This window comes from Tympanuchus pallidicinctus, unplaced genomic scaffold (assembly GCF_026119805.1).
Source record: "Tympanuchus pallidicinctus isolate F22 unplaced genomic scaffold, pur_lepc_1.0 scaffold2, whole genome shotgun sequence".
Taxonomy (NCBI): domain Eukaryota; kingdom Metazoa; phylum Chordata; class Aves; order Galliformes; family Phasianidae; genus Tympanuchus; species Tympanuchus pallidicinctus.
The window spans coordinates 20,107,772-20,121,102 of NW_026294721.1; the positions used below are offsets into that span (position 1 = coordinate 20,107,772).

A 13,331-nucleotide genomic window follows, 5' to 3' on the forward strand; every position below is an offset into this window, starting at 1 on the left:
ACCAACTTTTTCTTCAAGATAACTACAGTTTGAAATTTACAGACTTTTTTGGAGGGCATTTTGATATGCCAACAGTAAGGGAAAAGTTTAGACAAATCTCCTACAGGGTACAGTCTGCTTAGAATCCCCTTGGTATGAAATCTTATTGTCACTGTGTCTCAAGGCTTTAAAGAAAGAAGTACTAGAAACATCTGAAAAAAACAGGTGTCATTTTTCACTCCACTTTTCCAGAGACATAGTCACTGATATTTGTAAAGGGCACAGTAGTATTCATCAAGAAGGAGAAATATCAAAAATAACAGGGGTCCTGAAAAATGAAATCTTCTGCTGAACAACAGGGATTGTCACTAAAGGCCACAACTAATTGCTTTTTTCTTCTTTTCCCTTTTTCTTGATGCAAAGAATGTGTGTCCACCAATGAAATGCAGGGCACATACTCCAAAATTAAGTGAGCTGGCAGCAAACATATCCACAAGAGATAATACATTTAAGATTAAGAAAAGCCAATCAATAAAGTAATTTCCTAGTACAGAAGAGTTAACATGGAACACAAGAACAGAGATAACATCGGAACAAATAATATTACGGAGGGTAATTTAATATAGCATACTTCAAATGGCTTCTCAACTTTCTCCAGTTCCACAATGTTTTACGCTCCCTTTTCTCTAAGGCACTACAGTACCTTGTTACATGGTATTTAGCTTCTTTTCATTTTTATTCTTACTTTGTTGGTGGTTTCATTTTCTTTTTCACTCCAAGATAAAGCTTCAGTGAGTTGACAGGCAACACTTTTTCAGGTTTGCTAGCCTGCAAATAAATTAAGATTTCAATTATTGTATCAGGAACATACAAAAGAAGAAAATGCCATACAACTCTCATGGACTGAATCACTCTTCTCTAATAGATCATTATGCTTTTTCCTCTCTTTCTTTCCCATTAAGAAAGGGTGCCAGTCACTACTACTAGCAAAAGATTAATTAGCAAGAACTTGAGCTCAACATGAAGTCGTAAAACTATAACAATTGAAATAATAGAGACGTGGTGGCAAGAGTCACAAGAATGGAGGGCTGCACTGAATGGATGCAACCTCTTCAGGAGATACAGTCAGGGAAGATGAAAGGAGGGCTGCCTTCTGTAATAATTGAGCTCTTCCAAGGAATGTCAAGTATCATAGTATTTACTCCAGATCACGTAATCAAGATGAGAAAATAAAATAAAAAAATCAATCTTTAAACAACTGAAGAAAGTGACTGGACAATAGATTCCAACTTTTACAGTGTAAGGGAGAACAGGACTTTTCTCCCCCAAGTTGTCTGATAGAAGTGAAACACAGCAGGACACAAGCAGTTCAGCAGATTTCTAGAGGGTGTCAGGAATGTTTCTTGATACTGGTTTGAATGGGCCAACAATGGTTGATGCAAATCTGGATCTGCTAAATACAGATGGTAGTACTGATCACAACAACTGCAAAATACTGGTACTTAAGATTCTGAGAAGAATAACATTGAAAAGTTAGCAGAGAACAAACCAAGAAGAGAAGTTTTGGCTTATTCAAGAAACTAAGAGTTCTGTCGATGGGAGGAGGCAGCTTCAAGGAGTAAAGAAACTCAGGAAATGTATTTAAGGACAGCATTAGCCAAAATCAACTATTCATCTCAATACTCAGGAAAACAACTGTCAGGTGAGTAGCCCAGGTGGTTCTAGTGAAACTCCAGCACACAAAAAGGCAGCATACAGGAAGTGGAAGAAGGGAGAGGTTATGTGACAAGAGAAATACTGCAGTAGCCTTTTGTGTCCTTTTTAACATCTACAGCAATCACATGGAGGAATGAATCATAAGCCTGCACTGCAACTTACATGACTAGTCAATATACTTGGGAACATGAGGAATTTGCAGAGGCTGAAGAAATGAACCAACATGCCCTAGGAAATTGAACAAAGATAAACCTCAAATCCCGTACTTGAGAAGGAAGAACACCTCACAATAACACTGCAAAGTAGCTGGAGTTTTTCCTCCTCTCCTTAGCTCTTGTAGTCCTGCATCTGCTTTTGGGTCCCCCAATGAAAGAAAAGAATCAACATTCTTGAGTGACTTCAGCAGATGGCCGCAAAATTGTCTGGGGGATGGAGAGCTTGACACAGGTTGGCTTGTTCAGATGGGAGAAGAGATGGCTTCAAAAACCCACAAGTAGGTCTGGATAGGTTACACAGAGAAGGCTCTTTGCAGTGGCGTATGGTGGGAAAATGAAAGTCAATTTGAAACTAGACCAAATACGAAGAGAAACTTCTTTTGCATGAGGAGAGTCAGGTATAGGAACAGGCTGTCCAAAGAGATTGTGCTATCTCTGTACTTGGGAGATTTCAAGACTCAACTGGATTAGTCCCTGAGCAACTCATTCTGACCTCATTTCTGGCCCTGACATGAAAATAGTAAGTCAAACCATGGATCCCTTGAGGTTTCTTTGAAATCAAACTAACGTAAGTATCATAGAAATTTTTTTGATAATTACTGAACAGAAGAAACACTTAACAGAATACATCTCTACCTGAATATATAATCTTAATTTGTTTTTAATGAGAATTCATAAATTATTTACTACACACAATCTTATTAAATACCATTTTTTCCATCTGTAGTGTCATCTCTTTCTACTATTCATTTCTGACTATAACATAGAATTTAACCAAGACTACTAGTGCTGGATGAACATCTCTCTCTCAAAAAAAGAAATATACTTAAATTATTTTTCCATGTAGTATCTCTTTTCTTTTATTTTAAAATATAAAGCCATTTAAAAGCAATGCCAGCAAAATTTCCACCTCAATTTAGGAATTTAATGCTTTATGAATCAGCATGGCTCTAAAAGGAGATCATAAAGTAGTACAATAACTGTACTGTACCATAAACTTTTTCCAAGTTATTAATTAAGTTTTGACGGGCTTATTGGTATACTCTCATATGTGTACCAATTTGAGTGTCAGCAATAAATTACAATACACTATTCCTGACATTCTGGGATCATTTTAACTAGAATAATATCCACATTATCAAGACTACACTTCCCCCTCCCCTCCCACTAGATTAACAATGAATGTCAAGCATACAAAAAAACCTCTTATTATACTGTATAAAGGTGAGCAAGGCACATATGTTTGCCGGTTGGGCAAAAAATAGCAATAAAAAATAAATGCTCTTCAAACTTAAAAAATTTTTTTTAAACCATAGTTCAAATTGTATGTTATTTAGTTCTATAGTTTAATAAATTTTCTATACTCTTTAAAAAAAATACCTTTAAATACTTAAAACTGAACCCATTTTGGTATTAAGCAAATAAGAAAGATTCTGTAAGTAAGATTCAGTCTTACTATCAAGATCAGTTTTTGCAGACCTGAGAGCACATCAGTAGAAAAAGTTCATGTTTTTCAGTAACTAAGAGGAAAGTCAATGTTATCAGGAAGAAGGGGAAGCTTTTGTTGGCATAATGAGTGATGTTACTTCCTATAATTTCTTCACTCGTGACATCTGTATGTAAAAGTTTCCTGTTGCTTCTGATCTCTAAAGATCTGTGAGACACTAGAAAAAAAACAGCATGCAGTTCCAACTTCATATTACTTCTAACACCACTATCTACAGAGGTTTTCATTTTACTCACAGCACAAGGAAATGTAAGCATTCATAAACATTTTTACAGCTAGTAATATAGCATAATCAAAATAGCTAAATCAACAATTGCTGCTCTTCTTACTAAAGTCTCTGAAATAAGGACCTTAAATTCTTGTACATCACTAAAAGCTGCCATTTAGTATCAGAAACATTCATCTATTTGTCTGTCTTCTCATTTCTACATGAAAAAGAAAGTTCAAGGCAGCATTTATGATTAAACTAGTGAAGAATTAACTGTACCTTCATATCCTTGTAAAGAAGCAAATTTCCTTCCCGTAGTACAAAATAACGCTCTTGAAACTTGTTTCCAGACAGCAGTTTTGAAGGTTCTTCTTTGTACTTTAGATAGCCAGCTTTCACACTACCCTTCACATTTCTCTCTACCAAGAAAGTAAAAAACTCTTTGTTAGAATCTGTTACAACATTGGAAACAACTACTTTATTTTTAAGTGCTCTCAGTATTAGTGTTTATCAAAAGACAAAAATTACACTTCGATTTTAGTAATAATGGCACTCAAATTTTAATAACATAATGATTTTAATTATTGGTAGGAAATGTATTTTAATGTTTACTCCTAAGATAACACAGAAAGAATTCACCAAATAAATTAAAAGGATCTTCTCAGAAAAGAATGTGCAGCTACGTATACAAAATACACAAAGAAACATGTATTTAGTATATGTACATATTAAAATAAAGACAGTAGTCTGCTTCATAAATAAACTTTGTAAAAATAAAAAGCTTTTATTAAAGTAAGAACTACTGAAGCTCATTACTAATACATATAAATTACTCTAATTCCACTTCAAGGTGCCTCTCTTTTTCCAGTTCTTTCCTATATGTATATACACACTCATACATGCTGGAAACATACTGTCAGCATGAAGAAAGAGCAGCCAGAAGGAGATAAAGTCTTCTCCTCCATTCTAGACAACATTTCATCTTTAAGAGGGAGCTATATACTAACACGGTAACAAATAACTTTCACTCAAAACATTACAATCTTACTACTTATTTTGGCCATCAATACTCATTTTATTTTTCTAGATGTACGTAATTCATTCATTTATTTTTGAATTATTGAATAAATTTTCTTAGAAATCTTATGATACTAGCAGGTTTTTTTTACAGCATACTCCTTTCAAGTTAGTAAACAAAACTGTGATGCAAAAAGAGTATGTAGTATATGGAGTACAGCATCCTAATTCAATTAGCTGGTTCCACTTAGGACTTGATAAACAGATACAAAAAATATCCATTATTGTGAAATAGTACACACTGTAATCTCAAAAATAAGAATAAAATGTTTTAAATAAATCAATCATATAAACAACAAAATGCATTTTCGTTTGATCAGTTAGAAAAATACAGAGATGACTTTTCTGTAGGTTAAACCTATTGCCACAGATATTTTTTCCAATGTGAAGAATAGTATTACACAGTAAACTACACAAATAACAATGCTTAAGAAGCCAGTCTGGCTGTAGTGTACAATTATCAGAAATTGCATGAAATATCACTAATGATCATAAAAAGTAAAGTCTAAGACAAATGCATCTCATACTGTTTTTAATTATTTATATTTAAATATTTATATTCTTTGTCCTCCCTTGGAAGAACATGTAGATAATTTTTCCACACAATTATTTAGGAAGGACCCCAACATTCAAATAGTGAGATACATACTAAATACAGTTTTATATGCACACATGTGTATGCACAAAAAGTAAATAGGTAACATCCAGATTCAGACACCTGATTATTCTGATTAACTCTATTGACAAAAGACAATTAAAAACTGCGAATCTATTTCCCTCTTGTCTTATATCTTACCACAAACTGGAGTTTAGAAATACTTTAGAAAATATAGTAGAAATTTTAAAAGGTATTAAATTTCTTTGATTTTTATCAACTACATTCTAATCAGCATTTTTGCGTTTAAAAGAAAATCTCAACATAATATTTCCCACTATTTTCTTTAGCTTACGACAGAATCTAATGCAAAAAAATCAAAAGTCTGATTTCCTCAGCTCTCGGTGCAAACATACAATAAAAAAACACAAACATGAGCATATTTCCTCTCTGCCACTAAGAGAATTTGTTTCGTATTCAGAGGTATTCAGAGTGGAAAATGAGTCCTTATCCACACCAATGCAGGCTTTTTTTTTTTTTTTTTTTTTTTTTAAATATACCAAGTGAGAGAAGCAGAATGCTCTACCAGTTGGAATATTTTATATTTCTACACATAGCTCTCAAAATGATCAACAAGACCTAAACTTTTTAGCATTCCCACCTTAGCAAATCCAGGAACACTCAGTCTTGCAAAGATCTGTAAAAGCCTGAAAGAGGAAAAAATATTCCTCTGATTTATGGTTTTCTGTATTCCTCAGAAGTATTCCACACACAAATCTAAAATGATCAGTCCACATCCTATCTATTTTTCAGATATAAATTTTGTAAAGAACATGAAGCTTTCCAGAATTTTGCAGCTACTAAGAACTGGAGGTACTTAATCCATTCAGGTTTGATTCACATTCAGTATTGAAGTGTTACAGAGAATCTCTCTGAATAATAGCCCCTGGTTCTCAGATATCAACACTTCCCACTCAAATTATACAACTCTTTACCAGGAAAAAAAATCAAGTACTTTTATACACACTTTATAGTGAATCCATTCCCTCACATTTTTCTAACAAATACATCTTTAATATGGGAAAAATTCAGGTAAGGAGAAGATAAAGGGTCTCGAAATAGAACTACACAGCACAGAGTATCTCTCATACCAAAATGCAATGCACACCCTGCCCTGCAGAACAGCACTTCAAAGACAGCGATTCTGCAACAGGCATCAAAAGCTATAGAATAAATTGCCAGGAGAGAAGTAAAGATTTGGAGGAAAGTATAAAATTCACAACAAATATTCTGAAACATATCAGTAAGAATAAACCATTTCTTTTCCATGAAAAGAAAAACTGATCTCTAAACAAGAAAAAATATAAATCTATACCTCACTACAACGTTTGGTATTGCAGAACATGAGAAATCAGTTTAAGATTGAGAAAAAGAGTGAAAGAGTTAAGAGAAAGGACAAAGTATACTACATATAGGAAACATGGTAAAAGTTTCATTGACAGGAAAGGCCCTGATAAGTTGCCAGAATAAAATGAGGCTAAAAGAGTTGCTTCTATAGGCTCACTATTGAACTAACATTACTTCAAATATCATTAAATATCATTTCTCTAGAAGAGAAATGCTGATGATACAAAACTCTGAAATAATATTAACAGAAAAAAAAAAGGTCAGAAGTATCATAATTTATGAAGATTCTAATACAAATCACAGAAGAAAGTAAAATTCACCAAATTCAATTATAAACGTAAATGTGATCACAGTCCTATGAATTTTAATGAAGAGGAAGAAAACCATCAACTCAGTAGTCCATTTGTATGGGCTGAATTCACTAATAAAAACCACAATATGAATAACAGCAGTTGAACATCTGGACTCAGTCCAACTGTCAGTTAGTGATGAGAAAATATCTACATAAAGAGGGTAAAAGACTGACAAGATCATTCTCCCTACTGGCCTGCAGATTTCTTGTGTACTTTGCGTAGGAGATCTTCAGCATAACCACGACTGCTGCCTCCCTCCGGGAACTGAAGTTGTTTCCCCAGTGGCTTAATTCTGTTCTTTTATCATTTTAACAGTGTCTAGTGATGGAAGTTCAGTGCTGATTTAAAGACATCTTTTTGCCTTGAAATAGATGCTTATATGTTTTCAGCATGTACAGGTACAAGACTAGAAACAGAAACAATAAACATGTAAATTTCTGCAACTACAAAATTATTGATTCCGATCTTCTAGGCAATTTTGCCTACACAATACATACATTGCCTTGCTGAAGCTAGTGAATCTGTGCATTAGCTGCTCATTATTGTTAATATTTCAGAGCAAATTTAGGAACTAGTCTCGGAACCTCTACAAGATACAATGATTATAGAACTATTTGTATTTTAAACATTTTTATTTTCTCATAGTAAGAAGCATTTTAAGAAATTAAAGCTTTAGAAATTAAAATCTGTTCACCACATAAAAGCTCCCTAGAATAGTGATTTCATATTCAAGAAAACATGTTTGTTGTACATGAGGTTACTCTGAGATCAATACTGGAAGTTTGCAATATGGCAGAAATTTAATAAATAAGATTTTAATTATTTTAAGACTAGAAAAAGGAACCAATAAACGTAAACACGCAGTCATCAAAAGCCGGTGTGTCTGGACTAAGGTCAAACTGAAAAGAATTGCTTCAAACTCAATTACTGTGATGGACTGGGGGAACAAATGGGTATAGAAAGCAGGAGGAAAAGAAGGTGGGCAAATGTCAGCTCTCCCCTTTAGATAGTACTACATTTTGTAAATTGAACTTCAGACACTAGCCTCATACTTATGTGTTTCTTAGAACAGTAGTTCACACACATTCCTTACAACCCATTTCCTTTTACTGATTATTCCTCAACACATAGTGAGGTGATGGGAGTTCATATATCAAGCTTTTAATGAAGTAGGCTATTTCACTCTATTCACTATCAGCTGCAACACATTTAGAGATAGTGAAACTCCAATATAAAAGCCATGAATAACATACTTGTTAAGGTTTGTTCATATCTGTGGAAAAGAGAATGATGAGAGAAGGCTATTACTTTCAGAAGAATAAGCATAACAGCATAACTTTTACTTCTTGAAGACATAACAGACATACTGATGGAAAAATTAATATTTCTTTTTATGGTGAACCATCGCATGCTTTACTGACAGCATACAGATTTCAACTGCTTGAAAACAGAAAAGTCATTTTTGTGCATGTTGAACTTCTGAACTGCTTCCCTCAAATTAAATGCTGAATGTTTTTAGATGGGAGATCTAACTCCAGATAAAACACGAAAAAAAAGAAAAGTATCACTGGAGTAGCTCATAAAGTAGAAAATTGGGATTTACATTTGAGCTGTGTTTCCTTTCAAGTGCCAGGTCTAGTTCTTCATCCTTTCAAACAGCCACATGCTGTACAAAAATCATTTAGTTGCTTATGTTACTCAAATTAGTTTGGAGGCATCAGATTACATAATAGAAACAATTATGTTTAATATATAACACACACTACGCATACATGCATGTATCTAGTCCACCGATAGAAAGTTCAGTATTTATGTGGAAGGACTGTGAACACATTCACAAATTGTAAACAGAAATCATACATTCAGCTCACATGTATGTTCACATGGCATGCATCATTTGCAGAAATTATGTATGGTTTTGGTTCTCTGTTTTAAAAGGAAGTCAGTACAACTGTTAGTGAAGCACAAGCTTTTATAAAATACTGGTGATTCAGATGTTCTGGGACATTTTGCTTCTATGAAACAATTATGAAAGAATTTTCATTTCCTGTACAGACACAAGGATATTCAATAAAAAAAATACATACCATTGTAGAGTTTCATCATGTCTGCTGTTAAAAATCTCTTTATTATCAGATATGCAGTGCCGGGCTCTGGTAGTGAACTCCAGTGAAGAACCTGTTCTAGAACATTCTCTGTGTAATGCAGTGGACGTTCTGAAAAGTTTCCAGAAAAAAAAAAAAAAAAAAGTTTAAATAAAAAAAACTATAGGCCCTTAGAATTTACAAATTCACAGTTTGCATCATTCAGGTAATAAGAGAACAGCAGAAAATCTGCTCTCAAAATAAGACAATTAAGCACTTCATTGACTTTCTGGAGCAAGACCTTTGCAGGCAGGATCTGCATAGGTAATGAATACTAAATTGAACAAGCAGAAGTCAGGTGTTCAGCAATTCTTTTGTGTTTAGTTTTTAGTCTTTCCTTCAGTAAAGGTGCTAAAATGCTGCTTTCAAACAAACGCAAAAGTTAGATATTATTACAGGGCATATATAAACAGTAAGACAGTATCGAGAGACATAATGGGCTATAATGGGCTTTGTTGGTCTGGGCTTTATACAGAAATGAATTGTCATAGTTCTCAATGTTCTGCAATTGAAAAAAAGCCAGAGTATTCAGAGCACAGTGGAAAAAATAAATTAAAATACCCTCCCACATAGACTACACTGTGTGTTAACAATCAAAGCAGATTGAGACAGACGCTTGATTTTGCTTCATTCCTTTAACTGGAGGGGAAGAACAAGAGATCTTTTTCTCCCTTTTTGAGACACTTGAATTGTGGAGACATACATTTGTTGTACGATTCATCCAAAAAAAAGCAACTTTGAGACCCTTTCATAGAAACACCAGTGACACAAAAGCCCAACCAGTACTCTATACAAAACACTCATTTATAAACCAAATGAATGTTGGAAACACTTCGCAAATAGCCCCTAAATTTGCATTACCAAATCAAGCAGAATTGTGAACATGACACACACACTGCAGCCTCATGTATCACATTACACACATTGATACAGATCTAGGGAGGCTGCATGGCAGAACCTCCCTCTGTACAGTACCACTGTAACTGTTTCCATGCACACGACCAAGCTGGCATGCAGTAAGCACAGAATATAATCTATGGAAAGCACAAAGATTTGACAATGGCTTTGCAAGTCACAACTTAGAGGAGTGGATGCAAGAGTCCTTCTCTCCCCTAAGGCAGATTTTTCCTCAAGTTCTAAGGTCCCACCTTCTCACATCTAATGTGGGTCAAGCCCTGAGAAGACCTGAATGCAACTCCTGGAAAAGCACACCTGTGTGACATTATTGTGTAGAGTCAAGCAGTCTAGCCCTGTATCTCCTGGTAGTCAACAGGAAAAGTAAGGTGCCATAATCTCATTTATCACTTCTGATAGGATGAATGCGATGAAATGTCACCAGCTGCTCTGGGACTGTCCAGCACCACATTCTAGCAAAACATTTACCCAAACACCATAGCTCTAGAATGTATCAGCCACATACAAGGCAATTTTAAACAACTTAACTATGTTTGTTATATCACTTATAGCCAGATTTTATTATGCAGACTTGAAAACAAGACAGCCTAACAAAAATACTTTCTCAACAACCATTTTATAACTCCATTTCTTCTGGCTCTTTTGTTTTAAATGGTCCAAATTTTTAATTTCATTTCAACTTTTGGGAAACTGTTGTCTCTTTGATGTGCTGAAGTCAAAATAACTTGTTGTCTTTGTACAACAGAGGAAAAATCTATTTTAAGGAGAGTAACTTTGGAAATCAAAGGCAGCAGGAAACACTGGCAATTCACCACAACTTCCTAGAACACCAGCATTCCCAGAGTAAACACCTACTGTTTTATTTATAGTTACATTTAAGACCATCTGTCATCATGGATTACACAGTACATAAATCATCAAGCTGAAATGCATTAGCTACTTTACTGGCAAACCAGCTCATTTACAAGCTATCCATCAAGTACAATTTACTAAAAGAAATATACATCTTATTTCATAACAGCATATGGTATTAAACTTTGTGCATTAGGTTAGATAAAATTATCAATTATTTCACATTTTCTATATGCAAATAATTTAGTTGATTTTTAATACCACAATTTCAGTATTTTGAACAGCAAGCAGCCAACACATGCATCCAATTAACCTTTTACTTAGGTCATCATAAGCTAGCAAATATCCCAAACAAGTCATTTTAGTCTGAAATTGCAACAAATATCAGGCGAAAATTACTTTTTAGAAAATACAAGAATCTAATTTCCTTGAATTCTCAGGGTTCATCTCCAGGGCAGTATATCTTAAAAGACATTTCAGGAAAACTAAAGTAAAGTAACTTTCAGAAAACTTTGGGATTAAGCAAAAGGAACCAAATATCACCCTGTACCAGACAGGTACCAGATTATGGCAGGAATTCTCACAGAAATTTATTTTCTGCTTGTAAGACACTATGGTAACTGATGTACATTTGAGTAAAATAAGCAAGTATTGTTTCTATCCTGTCATATCAAATATTCAAAATACTTGTAAATGCATTTGATTATGTAACTCTCAATTAAATGACCAATGTCACAAGAGAAACGAAGTAGGAAAGATTTACTGTTTTAGTTATTCAGTGCCAAATTTGAATCAAAGATTGCAAGTAGCTATCTTTCTCTATTAGCTCATTTCTTTTTCAGCCTTTTGAAAGTCTGGTACATTCAGTCATAGAACCCTCATTTTTATTTATTCATTATTCATTTTATTTCACTTTGATTCTACCACAGAGGGATCCATGAGGAAAACTATCTACAATCCACAATAATCTAGACTGGTGAGAGATACTGAATTAGTGCTTTATTGAGTTTGCTGTATTTTTTGTTTCACTTTTAGTATTTAGTACTAGTCATTTTCAACTTTGCTTCATAAATCTCTTTTATTTCAGTGGGATACACTAACACCCTACCAACACTGACAGTCCTATATACATATATATACTACAGAGTATCTCTGTAAGCCTAATTTTGCCAATCTTGAGAAGATATTAGCTTAGAATATCTTTTAAGGCTACATGAAAATACTGATTGCTACATGCAGATATCTCAAGAATGTACCAAAAGGTTTGTCTGTTGTACTTCTTAGTAACTTCTCTTGACCATATCACCTTTAGTTTTCATTTGCTTATAAGTGTTATACAGCAAGTTTACAAAAGTTGAACTCCCTTTTCAATTATTTTCCATTACTCAGTTAAAATAAATAACATTTTTAGGGGTCTCATAGGAATCATGAGGACACTTGCAAAGATAAGCATTGTTTGTCAGTTGACACCCACATATATAAACAATTTAATGAACTCTGTGTTACAAGTCTACACAGCACACCACAAGACTGTAACACGCAAGAGATGCCAGGATCATTTAGTTGAAAAAAAAAAATAAATGGAGAATACATTTTCATTCCCATTATTGATGCTGCCAAGGTCAAGACTGAGTGCATCAAGAATATTATAACCTCTTTAGATTTACTAGTAAGTATATACGAAGATAAAGAACAAAAATACTCAATCTATGTTATTTTTTTTCTATTTTTTAATAGATTTTTCTGAACTTGAAAATAGCTACCTCCAGTGCAGAAATAGATTAGTCCACAGTCCACTTCTGGAGCATGGAAATAATACTAAAAGCAACTTAGTTAAAGTACTAACAGAAGTTGATTTTTGCTAAAAGCATATTTCTGTCCCTCGGGTACATATGCATTTTTTAAATCAGATGACATTAGTGAGAATTCAAAAGAATAAGATGCCTTAACAATAACAGAAAAATTGCTATCTTGCTATTTGAAGATTATCTCTAATAAAATAAATAATATCTATAATTATTAAAAAAAAGTTAATAGCTCTTTAACCTTTTGATTATATGTTGAAAGATAATAATAATTTAATGAATATGCATCACTAACCTAGTTCTCCATTTTCAAGTACTTCAAAAGTGGCCCAGATATCATCTTTGTTGGGAGTAATGTTTTTTATTCCTAAAATATCATTAGTTAATTCTTCTGCTTCTGTCAAAGGCGATACCTGTAACATAAATTCAGTCAATTTGCAATGCATTAAAATTACCATTTTCTGAGTTTTCCCTTCAAATCTTCCACAAAATTTGCTGAAGAAAAAAAAAACAAAACAGATACACAGAGTTGGAAATTCATGCTATTTTCTGACTACA

At 33.7% G+C, this 13,331-nt stretch overlaps 1 protein-coding gene across 6 annotated transcripts in view; it reads right to left on the minus strand.

Annotated features, from left to right (window-relative positions):
* Positions 1–13,331, minus strand: part of ARAP2 (ArfGAP with RhoGAP domain, ankyrin repeat and PH domain 2) — a 115,288-nt gene that overhangs the window by 15,454 nt on the left and 86,503 nt on the right. For 5 of the 6 annotated variants that reach the window (XM_052681805.1, XM_052681801.1, XM_052681802.1 and 2 more), the window contains 4 exons: positions 13,069–13,186; positions 9,145–9,273; positions 3,905–4,044; positions 725–807 (listed from right to left, as the gene is read on the minus strand). In XM_052681805.1, the coding sequence (XP_052537765.1) occupies positions 725–807; positions 3,905–4,044; positions 9,145–9,273; positions 13,069–13,186 (470 nt within the window). Of the gene's footprint in view, positions 1–682; positions 808–3,904; positions 4,045–9,144; positions 9,274–13,068; positions 13,187–13,331 lie in introns of all 6 variants that reach the window. The other variant, XR_008206450.1, reaches the window with a different exon arrangement.